Source organism: Sander vitreus, chromosome 2 (assembly GCF_031162955.1).
Source record: "Sander vitreus isolate 19-12246 chromosome 2, sanVit1, whole genome shotgun sequence".
NCBI classification, from domain to species: domain Eukaryota; kingdom Metazoa; phylum Chordata; class Actinopteri; order Perciformes; family Percidae; genus Sander; species Sander vitreus.
The window spans coordinates 25720013-25734604 of record NC_135856.1 but is presented as its reverse complement, the minus strand read 5'-3'; the positions used below and the strand labels follow the sequence as shown (position 1 = coordinate 25734604).

At 40.7% G+C, this 14592-nt stretch overlaps 1 protein-coding gene across 3 annotated transcripts in view; it reads left to right on the top strand.

Annotated features, from left to right (window-relative positions):
- Positions 1–14592, top strand: part of lrba (LPS-responsive vesicle trafficking, beach and anchor containing) — a 198456-nt gene that overhangs the window by 40430 nt on the left and 143434 nt on the right. For all 3 annotated transcript variants that reach the window (XM_078262819.1, XM_078262827.1, XM_078262811.1), the window contains exons 11-21: positions 1242–1350; positions 1726–1878; positions 2254–2422; positions 2763–2842; positions 3330–3392; positions 4027–4124; positions 4447–4539; positions 6252–6360; positions 6834–6915; positions 9025–9148; positions 9271–9463. In XM_078262819.1, the coding sequence (XP_078118945.1) occupies positions 1242–1350; positions 1726–1878; positions 2254–2422; positions 2763–2842; positions 3330–3392; positions 4027–4124; positions 4447–4539; positions 6252–6360; positions 6834–6915; positions 9025–9148; positions 9271–9463 (1273 nt within the window). The remainder of the gene's footprint in view (positions 1–1241; positions 1351–1725; positions 1879–2253; positions 2423–2762; positions 2843–3329; positions 3393–4026; positions 4125–4446; positions 4540–6251; positions 6361–6833; positions 6916–9024; positions 9149–9270; positions 9464–14592) is intronic.

Sequence of the window (14592 nt, the reverse complement as noted above, 5' to 3'; positions counted from 1 at the left end):
CATACTGCACAGCAAACTCAGAACAACGAACCGCGAAGTATGTGACAAGTAAAAGTTAGACTATTTGTTTCTTAATAGGCATACATACCGTTAATCACAACCATACTAGGCTAAATATAGGCTACCATCTGGGAAAAAGACGCAGAGATTAGACACCGTGTCTCTACCTAATGATTTCGGTACACCAAACGTGGATTTGCGCTCTGGAGTTTGGCTGATAAACTCTGCCACGAGACCCTGAATCTCAAATCATCCAAAATGTCTTTGTGGACGTGAAGCAGTGCGATATGTGAAAGTCTACTCTGAGTGGTAGTGCTACGGAGCCAGGTTTTCAGGCGGCGAAGAGCTGAGAAAGACCTTTCGGAACCAGCAGCAGACACTGGTAAACAGAGGCACAAGTGGATCAGCTGTTCCACCTCGGTGAAGAGATCAGCTGTTCCACCTCGGTGAAGAGATCAGCTGTTCCACCCCGGTGAAAATCCCTCTTGTTACTAAAATTATCCCTCTCTTCATCCCACACCCCAAACATGACATACAAAATGTCGTGGAACAGAAACAACAACCAGAGATATTTTATAAGCGATCATTTTATTGTCATCGCAGTTTGCTAACGGGGTGCTGCAGCACCTCCAGCACCCCTACTTCCCGCGCCTATGGCGGCTTTTGACCTTTCTTTTTTTATTCTGTCTCAGGAGTCTACAGACTTTACAGAGGTGCAATACTAAATTGCTAGAGTAACCCTTTTAGATACGCTACTAAAATAACTTTTACAATATTAACACCTATTATATGGCTGGTACACAGACAACACACGCACGTCTTTTTTCAGCTCATGACTGCTGGCTTTTCAGGTAACACTGCTGTCTGTCAACAATTGTTTATGTCTGCCTATAACATTTAGGGTGTCAAAAAGAGACCTACTGTACATTAAGTTTTTTAAAAGCAGTTGGGAAATTGGGTTTTTAGTTTTTTCCAACTTTTGATATAATGCTGAGCTTGAAAGCTGTGAGGCCATCTGGATTATAAATTTGCAACGTTGTGCTGCCCTCAAGGTGATGCTAACTAGAATCTGTCCTAACACAATGGGACATGACACCCTCATTCAATCACATTTCATGTAGGATATGCCCTTCACAGTCAGGGCTTTGTCAGCAGCTTGTGTAGATTATTGTCACTGTCTAACTCTCTCTCTCTCTCTCTTTGTCACTGTCTGTCGGTCTGTCTGTCTGTGGGCCCCTTAGCTGCACTTTGCTATCCTTTGTGATGGAGCTCTTGAAGAACTCAGTGGCTATGCAAGAGCAGGTCCTGGCCTGCAAAGGCTTTCTCGTCATTGGCTATACTTTGGAGAAGGTGAGACAAGCACAAATTGGCTCAGCTGGAAAATAAATACACAAGAGAGCCATCCTGCCGTACCAGTAGCTGCACATAATGAACCCAGTGCCGTAATAAGGCTGATCTTCATTCCCTTAACGCCACAGGCACACACAAACACCAACACTTAATTTGAGACAGACTTTGTTTTCCCTCAGCTGTATTTGGAGGTCACAGCTGGCTTGTGTGCTTGTTAGGCAGAAGAGGAGCTCCTCCTCATCTTTCTCTGCATGTGTCCTTCCCCTCCCCTTTCTGTGTCATTCCCCTCGTCTCTGACTCCTCTCACTGACATATCGCCCTCTCCCTTTTTCACCCGCTATTGTGGCACTTTTTGTCCCCCTGTCTTCACTCCAGTTGTCAAAGGTGCATGTGACGCGGCCCGTCCTGGACATTGTGCTGGCCTTTTCCAGATACCTTAGCAACTTGCAGAATGGCATCTTGCTGCTCAAGCAGCTGTGTGACCACATTCTGTTCAACCCTGCCATCTGGATCCATGCCCCTGCCAAGGTAACGTGAAAACACACATTTCCACAGCAGCACATTCTTATGCATTTTGATTAATTTGTAAAGAAGGAGATATACACATGTAGATGGGACATACACATATCGGTTACAGACCGGCACTATCATAATCACCCTCTCTTTCTCTGTGTGGTCTTGCCCTACATTTTATTTTCAGTGTTTCAGAGTTCATTCAGAGTTCAAGGTTATCTCTCCACCTGTGACTCAGTGAATGCTATTTAAATGAGAATGGCTTGCCTACAACCCTTAGGGACTTAGAAGCTAGGACGCACTAAAACCTGATTATTCCACTCCAACTATCTAACTAAACTGGCGTGTGTGTGTGTATGTGGGTTTTCATATGTGCTTTATCTTTTGCAGGTGCAGCTGACGCTCTACACTTACCTGGCAACAGAGTTCATCAGCACAGTAACCATCTACAACACCATTCGCAGGGTGGGCACTGTACTTCAGGTCATGCATACACTGAAATACTACTACTGGGTTGTCAACCCCCAGGACCGCAGTGGAGTCGTGCCCAAAGGCCTAGGTGAGGATGCACAGAAAATGCTAAAATATGTTATGCAGTAATGGCACACTACTGATATATGGTGTTCCCATTCATCTTCTGAAATACATATACAGACTATGCATGTAAAGGTAGATTTCACATGCACACAGAAATATGAAGGCACACATAAACACACACTGCAACAACACTCACTTAATCATCACTGCAAGTGATAAATCAGGTGCAGAGCTTTGCTTTTAAAAGACGAAATAGATTGATCATGTTATAACTTCTTGCTTTATCCTTCTGGATCAAGCTCAGTTTGTCATGTATCAGCTACTTGCTACTTTCATCAGCCATTTGCTTTTTGGGGTTTCAGATGGTCCAAGGCCAAACCAGAAGGAGATCCATTCTTTGCGAGCCTTTCTGTTGTTGTTTGTCAAGCAGCTCATAATGAAGGTACGTTCATAATGCCAAAGCTTGACAACCCCCCCCACACACACACACACACACACACACACACACACACACACACACACACACACACTCCCAAACACTCCCAACCAAAATAGACTTGTATTGACTCACTTGAGTAATCTGGCACCCTTGAATGCCAAAATTATGTGTACTAGTGGTTCCACCAGTTATGTGTCTAATATGAATAGTTGCTGGTGTTCTCAGTTTGCAGTGGAGTTGCAGTCTGATTTTTTTTTTGACTCTTTTTCTTTTTATGACTCATGAAAATATTATTTTAGCTAGTAAGTGTAAAAAAGGTACATAATTACAATCTGGGAAGACCAGATTTTTGAGTGAGTATCTGATCATTTCTGCCTGCCTCCCTGCTTTAACAATGTTTTTTCTCTATTTAGAAGTGTGATAGCTTTGGGGTGATGTCTACATGTACTGTGAACCAATTGTGAAAATGATCTGTGCAATTACATTCTAGGATCATGGAGTGAAGGAAGACGAGCTACAGAGTATCCTCAACTACCTCCTTACCATGCATGAGGTAGGCATGTGTACTGTTGTTCAGGGAGCACCGGCCAGCCGAGACCTCACCACCAGATGGCAACATAACACTACTGTACCGTGTACTTTGTCCTCCCACTGTCTGATATGTAGAGCAAGAGCAAACAAGTCCTGTTGCTAAAGGCAGCATCACTGTTCCTTGTTATTTTCCCAAGTCTGCCAGTCAGAGGTCCTGACAGAAGTGGTGTGGTTTACAGTGGAGTGATGCATAACAAATGAATCAGTCAGATCAGTCAGTAACGCAGTGAACCATGTAAGAATAAAGGGTGATTACAACATTGCCGGGAAAAAAACATGACATGTAGCAGCCCTTGATTTTACAGAGCACATAATGTTGTTTAGTTCTGATGCTTGTGATGTAATCCATTATTTCTGTGTTTTTTTTTTTCTACCTCGGCTTGCCGCTGCTACTGCCACTACTAAACATCACGAAAAATAGTAATGAATGATGCCTTTCATCTTGAATTAACAAATACAGCTAACTACCAATTCCTCATAGTTTAAGATATCCCCTGGAAAGCCGACTCACTTCAGCTCAGCTAGATGCAGTATTTCCCGCACTGCTCTCCGTTAACACCACAATAGCCTCAAGTCCCTTCATCTCTGTCCCACAGGATGACAATCTCATGGATGTACTGCAGTTGTTGGTGGCTTTGATGTCTGAACATCCTGTGTCCATGGTCCAGGCCTTCGACCAGCGCAACGGGATCCGGTAATAATCCCCGTTTATATTCCCTGCAGATGTATTCATGGTTTTATGTCTTCGCTCAAAATCTAAATCAAAAGTTGGAGCTGATTATTTTAAATTTCATGGCTTTAGTCTTGTGTCACTTTAGTTTTATGCAACACTGTAAAATGTGGATACTGTTTAACTATTTTTGTTTAAATAAAAAAAAAGAAGTGATAACTACTGCTTAATCTCTATTGGAATGCTACAAATGCATAAAGTGTTAATTGTATACTTCGGATACTTTTTATAATGCTTTGAATGTAATTAAATTAAATTTGATTTTTTTTTATTTTATTTTTTTCAGTGTGATTTACAAGCTTTTGGCCTCAAAAAGTGAAGGAATAAGAGTGCAGACACTCAAAGTAATGGGCTACTTTCTGAAACACTTGCCACCAAAGTAAGTACAGTTACAAAATCCTTGGCATTGTATTCCCAGAGTATAGGATTGTAGTTTGGAAAAAATTCTGTTTAGTTCAGTCTGTATTAGATATGTAAAATTACATTTTGAAAAGTACACACTTACTAATAGTAATATTGATAACTGAAAGGGAAATATATTTTGATAAGTGTTTGAAATTGCTCTGATGTTGATTATTGATTCCATAGCTTTCATTCTCTAAAATCTCTTAATGTGGTTGCTTGTGCTCATTATTACATTGGTATGTAGTTATAATTTTAAAAGGCAAGGTCAGCTTTCTAATGGTTCCCTATAGTGACCGAACAACTGCAAAATATTAAAGTGTGCAGAAAAGTCTCATTGCACAGCTACATTTAAATAACACAATCAAAACAGGTTCATGTTAATTCTCTGTCCAGCTGCAGGCCTCACTGTCAAAAAAATGACTCATCATACTTTTTACTGCCATTTTGAACATTCTTTAGATGTACAGTATATATGTCACCGGTGAGTGGTCTTTTTGTCCTTTTGAGCAGTGAAATATCCAGTACTGCTCCTAAATAAAAGCTCTTACTATAACCATGTGCTCCAGAATGCATCCCTCCAAATCTCCGGCGTCACTGTGGGTGAAAAAGCCTGATGAGTCTTAGGTCATATTGCAAGCTGTTTGTCGCTTCATTTTCACTAATAACCACTAATTATAGTGTGTGATTAAGTGAACATAGTGAAGTAGGTGTATCAGAAACCACTCTAGCTTTGTCTTGGCAACAGTTTTGTAAGTCTTGTGATCCAGATGCAAGATTGACCGCGAGACTATCTGCAAACAGCCCACAGCTTTTTAGCTGAGCTACAATACTGAAATTGGGAGTTGATCCATGATCAGCGATAAAAGCGACGAGAGGAGTTTTCTTTGAAGAACTGTTCTTACTTAGTCAACAGGGACTCTGTTTTTTTTTGTTTTTTTTCATTTCATCAATGTCAGCGCGAGCTCAGCTGATTAATGCCGCTACAGATTTCCACCGCTGCAGTAATTTCACTCATCAGAAACTCCAGATTTTGCCCTTGTCATTTCTCAAAATGCAGGATGTTTTTAGACCTTTTTCCATGTGATTTGATTTTACCACAATGATAATCTCGCTTAACCGGACCATCCTCCACACGCTGCCGAGGAGGATCTGGCTAGTCAACATAGCATTTCGGGATGCTCTGGTTTATTGGCATTTCTTTAAACCAATCACAATTGGCATGGAAAATGCAAAATGGCCTCGGAAAAGAAAAGAAACTTGTTTTGGTGGAACGTGAACTTTCAAAAGTTGTTTTAGTCGTGAGAGAGAGAACTCAGATTGGACAGATAGTCTAGCTAGCTGTCTGGATTTACCCTGCAGAGATCTGAGGAGCAGTTAACCTTAGTCCTCATAAATCAGCCGGAGTTTAGAAAGCAAACACAAAGAAAGCGGAAGGTAACGGACATCGGCTAAAAGACATGCATCCGGCGGAATTTTCTGTGGCACCGGAGCAATCCCGGAAGTGGAACGTCGAGGATATAGACTACCACAATGACAGTTGTGGTATTTCAGTGCGTTGCTATCAACTTCGATTTGTATATGATGTTCCAGTTGAGAAAAAGTGATGCATTGCTTTCTGATACAAGAGTGGTCTGGCAAATAATGACGTTTACTGACTGACCTTTAACCTCCTAATGTCCTGATCAGGAGGAAACCTGAAGTCATGCTGAGTCATGGCCTTTTCTCCCTGCTCACTGAACGCCTGATGCTCCACGCCAGCCAGTTCACCATGACAACCTACAACGTGCTCTTCGAGGTCAGTCCTCTGCGCGTGCGTGCGCAGTCTCTCTCTCGCTCTCTCTCTCGCTCTCTCTCTCGCTCTCTCTCTCTCTCTCTCTCTCGCTCTCTCTCTCTCTCTCTCTCTCTCTCTCTCTCTCTCTCTCTGACTGAAATAAATAAAATAAATAGACCTACAATAATAACCTTTTGTGTGTTCAACTGCATGGCAATATTTATTTTGTTGCCTTTTTTAACTGACCTCATTTTCATCAAATTTTCCATTTTTGTCTTTCATTTTCCAACCTGACAATTTAATGAGTTAATTAAAATGATAAATTGTATGGCTGACCACCTGCAGAAATGTAATTTGGCAATCATTCAGCCAGATACTACGCGATGGTAAGAAGTATATACATAGCTTTGTGTGTCCATAGTGTGGTTTGTGTCTCTGTTATTGTAAGGACCGATATGGATATTTATGACTTGAATCCCCTCTCTGTCCCCCGGTAGATTCTTACAGAGCAGATCTGCACTCAAGTGATCCATAAACAGCATCCGGACCCCGACTCCACTGTGAAGATTCTCAACCCACGTAAGTGCCTCCTCTGCGCCACACTACTCTCCTAAATCATCCCCTGCAGCGTACCCTCTACATACCTATTGCTCCATTCTGCACTAGAGGATATTCCCCATGGAACGGTGCAATCGCTATACACAGTCAAACAAATGAACGACATAAATTTTGCAGTCAGAGGGTATTTTCATACAACGGAACCTCAGATGTCATGCATAATCCTAGCATGAGGCTGGTGCGAACACTTTGTTTGAGAAATATACACACATCTGCTAGTTTTATTGGAAGTCGGTGTCATGTTTTGTCAGGATTCATTTGCATATAAATAATGATATAAATGTAAAGAAATGATGATGGCACTTCAGTGTGTCAAAAATATTGTGTATGCATTTAATACATTTAAGCAATTTATTTGATTGCATTAAGTAAATTTAGAGTTTATTCTTTTAATGCAATTGCATAAATCATGTTATACAGTATTTGTATGTACTTTGTCTAGTAAATATTTAATGTTGCAATTACCTAATTTAAAAAACAAACATATTTTACCATAACTAAGTGTATCATGTTAATAGTTTATCATAATATATATCATAACATATAATTAAACATATATTTAATATTATTATTTATGACTTAGAAGAAGCAAAGTGTTTTTAAATGGACACATGCTCGGCATATGTATGTGTAGTGTATTACTACATACTCGCACAAATATAATCTATATATTTTTACGTATGCTGCAACATAATACAGTAAGTGACTTCAGGCTTTGATCAGTGTTCCCATTTTATATTTTCAGGTCGTTAACTTACCTTCAATTTCACGTCTGCTCACAAAATCTTTTCATATGTTGAAATGTTAAGTATTCATTTCAGCTTTCGAGAAAAGAAAACATCTCCCTCTCTTTTTTTTTTTTTTTTATATCGGTGCTTCCACACATACATTCCCCTTTTATGCACACACTTGCAAAACAGCTTTAATCAGTTTGAAATCCAAGCACTCGGTATAATCACAACCAAGGTTTACTTCCAACCATCCTTAATCTGACAAGGTCCTGCTGTAGTCACACATTGATTATCTTAAGCCTTTGTTGTGTTAAAAACTCTCCTACCCAACCAGCCTAGACAGGCGGTATATATCATAGAAACCCTGTATGGGTTTGTACATATGAGCACATTCTGTGGAACATAGAGCGGTGGTCTGTTTCTCCTTTGCCGTGCATTCTCTTGATTTAATCTGTGACAAACTCCCAAAATGGCCCCCTGATTGCAGTCTTTAGTAACGTCAGAGCCAATCAAACAAACCGAGGAAGTACCGTTTCCCTCAAATTAACTCAAGGGAAAGGAACCAAGAGCAAATGGAAAAAAGAAGGGAATACGCCATCCCTCCATCCTCATTCCCGGTACATGCTGGGGTAATTTTCTGGCGGTAAAGGTTCAGCGACTCATAATTTGAGTGACTAAGGCGTAGAAACAACACAACCGTCTGCTGTGGCAAGGGGGCATCGGTTAGCGCCGAGGTCTGAAGAGACAAGTGAAATCCAAGCCCCGCCGTCTCTCTACTCCGAGTAAATGGACACTGACATTGTCTAGATAATTCATCTAAACAGTCAGTCTCTTTGGTTTAACTGAAGCCAAGCCTTCCAGAAGGGTCTGCGACTCTGGCTCGCTCATTTGAAACAATACCAAAACCATTACAGTATGATAAAGATCAATGCCAAGGCCAGGACGAATTCTTTTATTCTCCTCTGTTTTTCTTACCACAGGCACAGATTTTCAGGTGTGTACAGCTGGGAGTTGAGATAGTTTATGACACAATGATTTGCACATGTTAAGACCAATGTATGAGTTAGTTGTTGATTTGTGCTGTTTCTCCTTCTGCAGCCACAAAGCAAGTTTTATTTCCAAACACAATGCTGCATGTTTCCAAATCCAAACTTCTTTTTTTATTATGATCCTTAAAAATACAACTTTATTACAGATTAATATGTTATATTACAAAATGAACAACACAGACATGCACTCCGAACATTTTGGTATTTTCTTAAATTATTGAATGTAAATGTTTTTTTTTTGTAACCTAAATCCTTAAACAGAATGGCTATGTTTCTGTTAATATTTCTAGAAATTCTGAAGGTAGTAGCTGCTCTGCTGAAGAGTTCCCCCCCATCCCCCGAGAGCATGGAGGTGCGCAAGGTCTTTCTGTCAGACATGATCAAACTGTTCAATAACAGCCGAGAGAACCGCAGGTAAGAATTCGACCACTTTACAAGATGGAGAACTACATCGCACACCAGTCCACGCAGTGTTTGCGTGTCAGTGGGATTCACATTCAGCACTACGTATTCTGTGTACTTTTTTTTGGTTTTAGGAGCCTGCTGCAGTGCTCGGTGTGGCAGGAGTGGATGCTCTCTCTGTGCTTCATCAACCCGCAAAATAGCGAGGAGCAGAAAATCACAGAGATGGTGTACGCCATCTTCCGCATCCTGCTCTACCACGCCATCAAATATGAGTGGGGCGGCTGGCGCGTCTGGGTGGACACCCTGTCCATCACCCACTCCAAGGTCAGAGCACTCATTACACACACACACACACACACACACACACACACACACACACACACACACACACACACACACACACACACACACACACACAGACACACACACACACACACACCAGACACAGCTTTGTTTATCTTTCTGTGGATCTTCTTTTATCTCCTCATCTGTTTCATTTTTACAGTTTTTTGTGTTCTGCTTCTCTTCGTTTTGACTCGCACACTCTTTATCTCTCTGTAATAAACACAAGAACACACACACACACACACACACACACACACACACACACACACACACACACACACACCCCTTGCTTTAGTATTATCAACCTAAACATTCACCACATTACTGTAACCGTAGCTGCCCTCCTCAGTTTGATTCCAGCCAAATGGAAAGCAGTATTCAGTCAAAGCCATCAGCTCTGTCACCCGTATGTTTATCTGACATAATGCAATTCATTAAAAAAGAAATTAGAGAGCATTATCGTCTAACCCTCTAACTCGCAGTGTAGGCTAGCATAGTAATTGAACCTTGCCTCTCAGTGCCCATCAGATTAAGCTATGGAAGCCATACAGTGACTATAATTTAAAAGCTAGTTGCAGTATAAACCAATGGGAAAGAGTCCATCAGCCCTTCCACTCTTTATTTATTTATAGAGTCTCTCTCTTTCACGTTGCACAGATAAAAAATAAACTTCTGGCACTTCTTATTTCCAAAAGCTGAATGCAAAATACTGCTTTAGAAATGAACTGTTGATATCCTATTACGCTCCCCTGTTCCAAACCAGTGAAGTAATTGAGGTTGGTGTCAGATTGTGGTCTGTTTTTTTTTTTTTTTATAAGCCTTGTAGATTGAAGGCTGAGTTAGAGAAGTACTTGTGATATGAGATGCTTCACTGCAGCGTCGGCTGCTGTGAGTGTTGTCGTCCAGTAGGGGGCAGAGACAGACTGCCTGGGAGATGATCAAAATGAAGGCAGCACTTAGCAGGATGGTGTGTGCTGTATGCTGGGTGCTCTGAACCGTCAATGTCTCTCCACACCCCTGAACACTGTAGAACTAACCTGCAGTGAAAATAAAACATGTACAAATGAAGGTCTAAGGGAATTTTTAGTATTTCATTTAGTATTTCAAGGACAATATTTGATGTAAGAGGGTCACAAAGATGAGGGCCCATTATGGGTCAGTGAAAATTCAACATATGTATGTACTGTACAACAACAGAGGTCTGCATACTTAACTGTATTGTTCTGTCATTAAATATTAACATGAAATATTCAAAAAACATTTTTCTTTAATTCACATCTTAAATATAACAACACAGACAGAATACATATACAAATAAATAATATAATGTAAATAATATTAGTGTAAATATAATATGTCAGAGGTATCTGCTATTTATTATGTACATTTTATCCATGTAGGATTTGTTTTGTTCTTATCTGTTCATATAGCATATGTAGTGTGTTGGGGTCTCACTTTTCAGCATAGCAAAGTGTCTAGTTTGATGTAGTGCAGAAAGTGTTTATAGTTCTTTGTACACGACAGGCTGTAATTGCCTTTTTTCCTGTAATTGCACAAGATTAATGCGGTCTCTTCTTGGCTCTAGTTACAATGCCCAGCTATCGTCTAACAGAATTTCACACAGAGTGTGTGTGAATAAACCCATGCACTTCTAAGATGTGAGATACACAAACACACATACAAATGCACACGCAGTGCATGGACCCCGCCTGTGACTCGGGATAGTTGCAGCGGGTGCTAGCCACCAATATCTGCTATAAAAAAAAAGCTAAAGAAACTCAATTGCAATTTTATTGTCCCAGTTTGATAGATTTCCTGCCACCTTTGTAGCACCAAAGCTGTTTGTCACTGTTGCTCTCTCCTCCCACTGCTACAGGGGTGTGTGTGTGTGTGTGTGTGTGTGTGTGTGTGTGTGTGTGTGTGTGTGTGTGTGTGTGTGTGTGTGTGTGTGTGTGTGTGTGTGTGTGTGTGTGTGTGTGTGTGTGTGTGTTACCAGGCACATTTTCTCTTTGCCCGCGTTTTCTCTTGGGCTCTTCTTTTCGAGCCCATTGAATATTCATCAGAACCGTACGAGAACAATCAGAGAAACAAGGCCTCATAAATACAACCAGCCCACTGGGAGCCTCTTTATAAGTGCATGTATGCATTCAAAAATACATATTTGCACACTTCTCTTCTACATAGACTTTATGAATTAGTTTGCCTTGTTTCATCCGTGCTAAAGTTGTCAGTTTGGCATGTATAGAGATAATGTCTCATGCTGAATGTGTATTTCCACCTCTTTATAGTTGAGATTTCATCCATGACTGAGAATCTTTTGTACTGCTTTTTTCTATTAACCCATTATTGTGTTTTGTATCTCATACATACATTACATTTTCTACATTTTATCTAGATAAAAACTAAAGTTTACTAGTGTAATATTTAGGTTTTTGCTCATATTATTGGATATATTAAACTTGTTACATTCAACTCCTTATTTGCAGCTGTACTTTTAAGATTTTAAGTTTGAGTTATTCTTCTTGTTGGGTGTAGCCTATCACCTGAACAGAATGACCATATGGACCACTTATTTTTCGCATCTTTTAAGTTTTTGTTCATTCATACCAATCTGTAGGTGTAAAAATGTGACTTTTAGCCATGCTGAAAACTGTAGTGAGGTTTGAATTGTGCGCTATGATTGGCTCAAATTGCTTTGTCACTGTCCAACTTCAAATTGCGCTCACGCAGTTCTTCAGTTGACTTGAGTTGAGATGGTTTACTGATCATCCACAGGCTTTATTTATTGTCTACTGTCAAAGCATGGATTAGCAAGAGGCACTAACAACCCGGTTATGATGTGTGCATTGAGTTACTTAGTCTGTGGCTGTGTGTATCCTTTATATGTCAGTCATTAGGAAGTTAGTGTATCTGCATAAGCGTCTCTCTGAATAGACAGATGTTCCTGCAGGTGGGCACGCTGACACGACAGCCCTCCCACTCTCAGCCCACACACCCACCCAAGGTGCCCCACGTCCATCTCTGCAAACAAATCAGTTTGAGAACAGGGAGAACTCCAAAAGAGAGAGATCGGGGCGTGAAGGTCCCTCCGTCCTTCATACTCCCACTGTCCGCTAACTTCATTATACCTGTCAGACGTTTTAGCACAAAGATAAATATGAGCAGAAATGAGCCAACAGATCTTTGACAACATATAATAGACATTATGAGCTGGTAATTTAGTAGCAGAATCTAGTTTAATCGTAGCTAATCGCCCTTTTGCTGTTTATGGAGAAATGCAGACTAGTTTGACCATGCCGATTTTGCCCTCTGGGGACATTGAGACATTACACACAAGCTGTGGTTCTTGGAAAAGAGTTTTAGATAGATGCATTGACAAGTGGACAAAGGAAGTAGAAAGTGAGACCATTGTCTAGACAATAGCCATGCATCAAGTGTTGTCTATACTATCCAGAGAGCCAATTGCCAGTACTAGTATCCATGTATTTTAATCTTTTATCTTGTAATTCTCAAATAAATATTAAAGTCTGAAAGTGAAACGTCTAATAATCAACTGATGTAAACCCCATGATTTTGACTGGTTGGCTTAAAACTATTTTATTGTAAAGTATCCTGAAGGGCCTTTTGTGCAAGCTTGTCTTCCCATGGTTATGATAGAAATTACAGATAAAGACTGTATGCATATCACTGAATCAGATGGGAGGAAAAACTAAGAAGAAAAATGTTTTTACAACGAGTTAGAAAGGAAGGTATTGTGAACAAGAGCAAAAACCACCCAGCCAGCACCGCAGTAGCAGATGACATTGATTTTGGAGGAGGAATTGCATTTAGCTAATCGGATTAGAGCCATGCTGCCCTCCCCATTTCCCCTTTGTTTTGTGGTTGCTCTCTATCTATTTATCTAAAAAGGGACTCCCAGGCTCCTACTGCGGGGGTCTCCCAAGATCTGCGATTTGCCACCCTGAACAGGTTGTGGTGGTGTGGGGGGGGGGGCCTCTGCTTATTCCAGATCAGCTATACAGCACAGCCATGGAGACAACTGAGGGTCTAGATTATGTATAGATAGTTTTGGAAATGTGATCGCAGGTCTTGTTTGACTGCAGGAAAAAGAGATTTTATTTTTTTAAGATTTTTGTTTGTGAGATACTTTCATTTTTCAATAATACTGTGGGAAGTTGAACTACAGAAACTTTCCATAGTAAAGTTTTGCAATGTCATCTTGTTCATGATAGTTTTGCCCCCCCCTCCTTCCAAAGCATTTTGTATGATCCGGCCATGCTGTGCCCAGTTAATACCATGTTATCTGTCACATTAGAAAAGCCCACCATGTTTTTGTACATTACCATAACATTTTCCCATACCCCACTGAGGCCCGGCCGAGTCATGGAGTAGAATGAAATTAGATTAGATCAGCGCTGATGTCCTAGCCACCCAAGGCAGTTTCTATATATTGTAGCAAGGCTAAGCGCTCTTTTAAAAACCACAGAGACATATACTACCTCTGTCTAATGGTAACTGGATCTGTTACAGAGCCCTATTTAAGGCCAACATACATCATCTTAATGTACAGACTGCATCCTGAATCTATGACGTTATGTTCTGTACCGCTCTCCCGCATAATTTCCATAGAGATGCATGCTAAATTTTAATTGCTAAAAAATGCTAAATGTCAAGTTAAGCTCAAACTAATGGGGTAGAAGGTCTTGCTGTGTGATCATTGGGAAGGAGGGAGGAAGAGAGAAAGAGACTGACTACTGGCGCATTTAGAACAGGCTGTGCACTCTGAAAACAGCTATGGATTACCAATCGCTGCTTCCCACTACAGAAGATTAATGAGCACCCATGTAGCAGGCTAATTTAGAACAATAACGCCTAATTAATTACAAATAATCGGCTTCTTTCTCTCCCTTTCCTTTATTCCACTCTCAATGACTCCCTCTCGTCCTCTTCCTCCTCTTGCAATTTCTTATTTTTTTTCTTTTGATTTCTGACTTTCACATTCTCTCTCTCTCTCTCTCTCTCTCTCTCTCTCTCTCTCTCTCTCTCTCCCTCCCCTGTCTAAACAGCCTCAGGTGAAAAAGCAGCAAAGTGGGTCTAGTCTCTCCCCC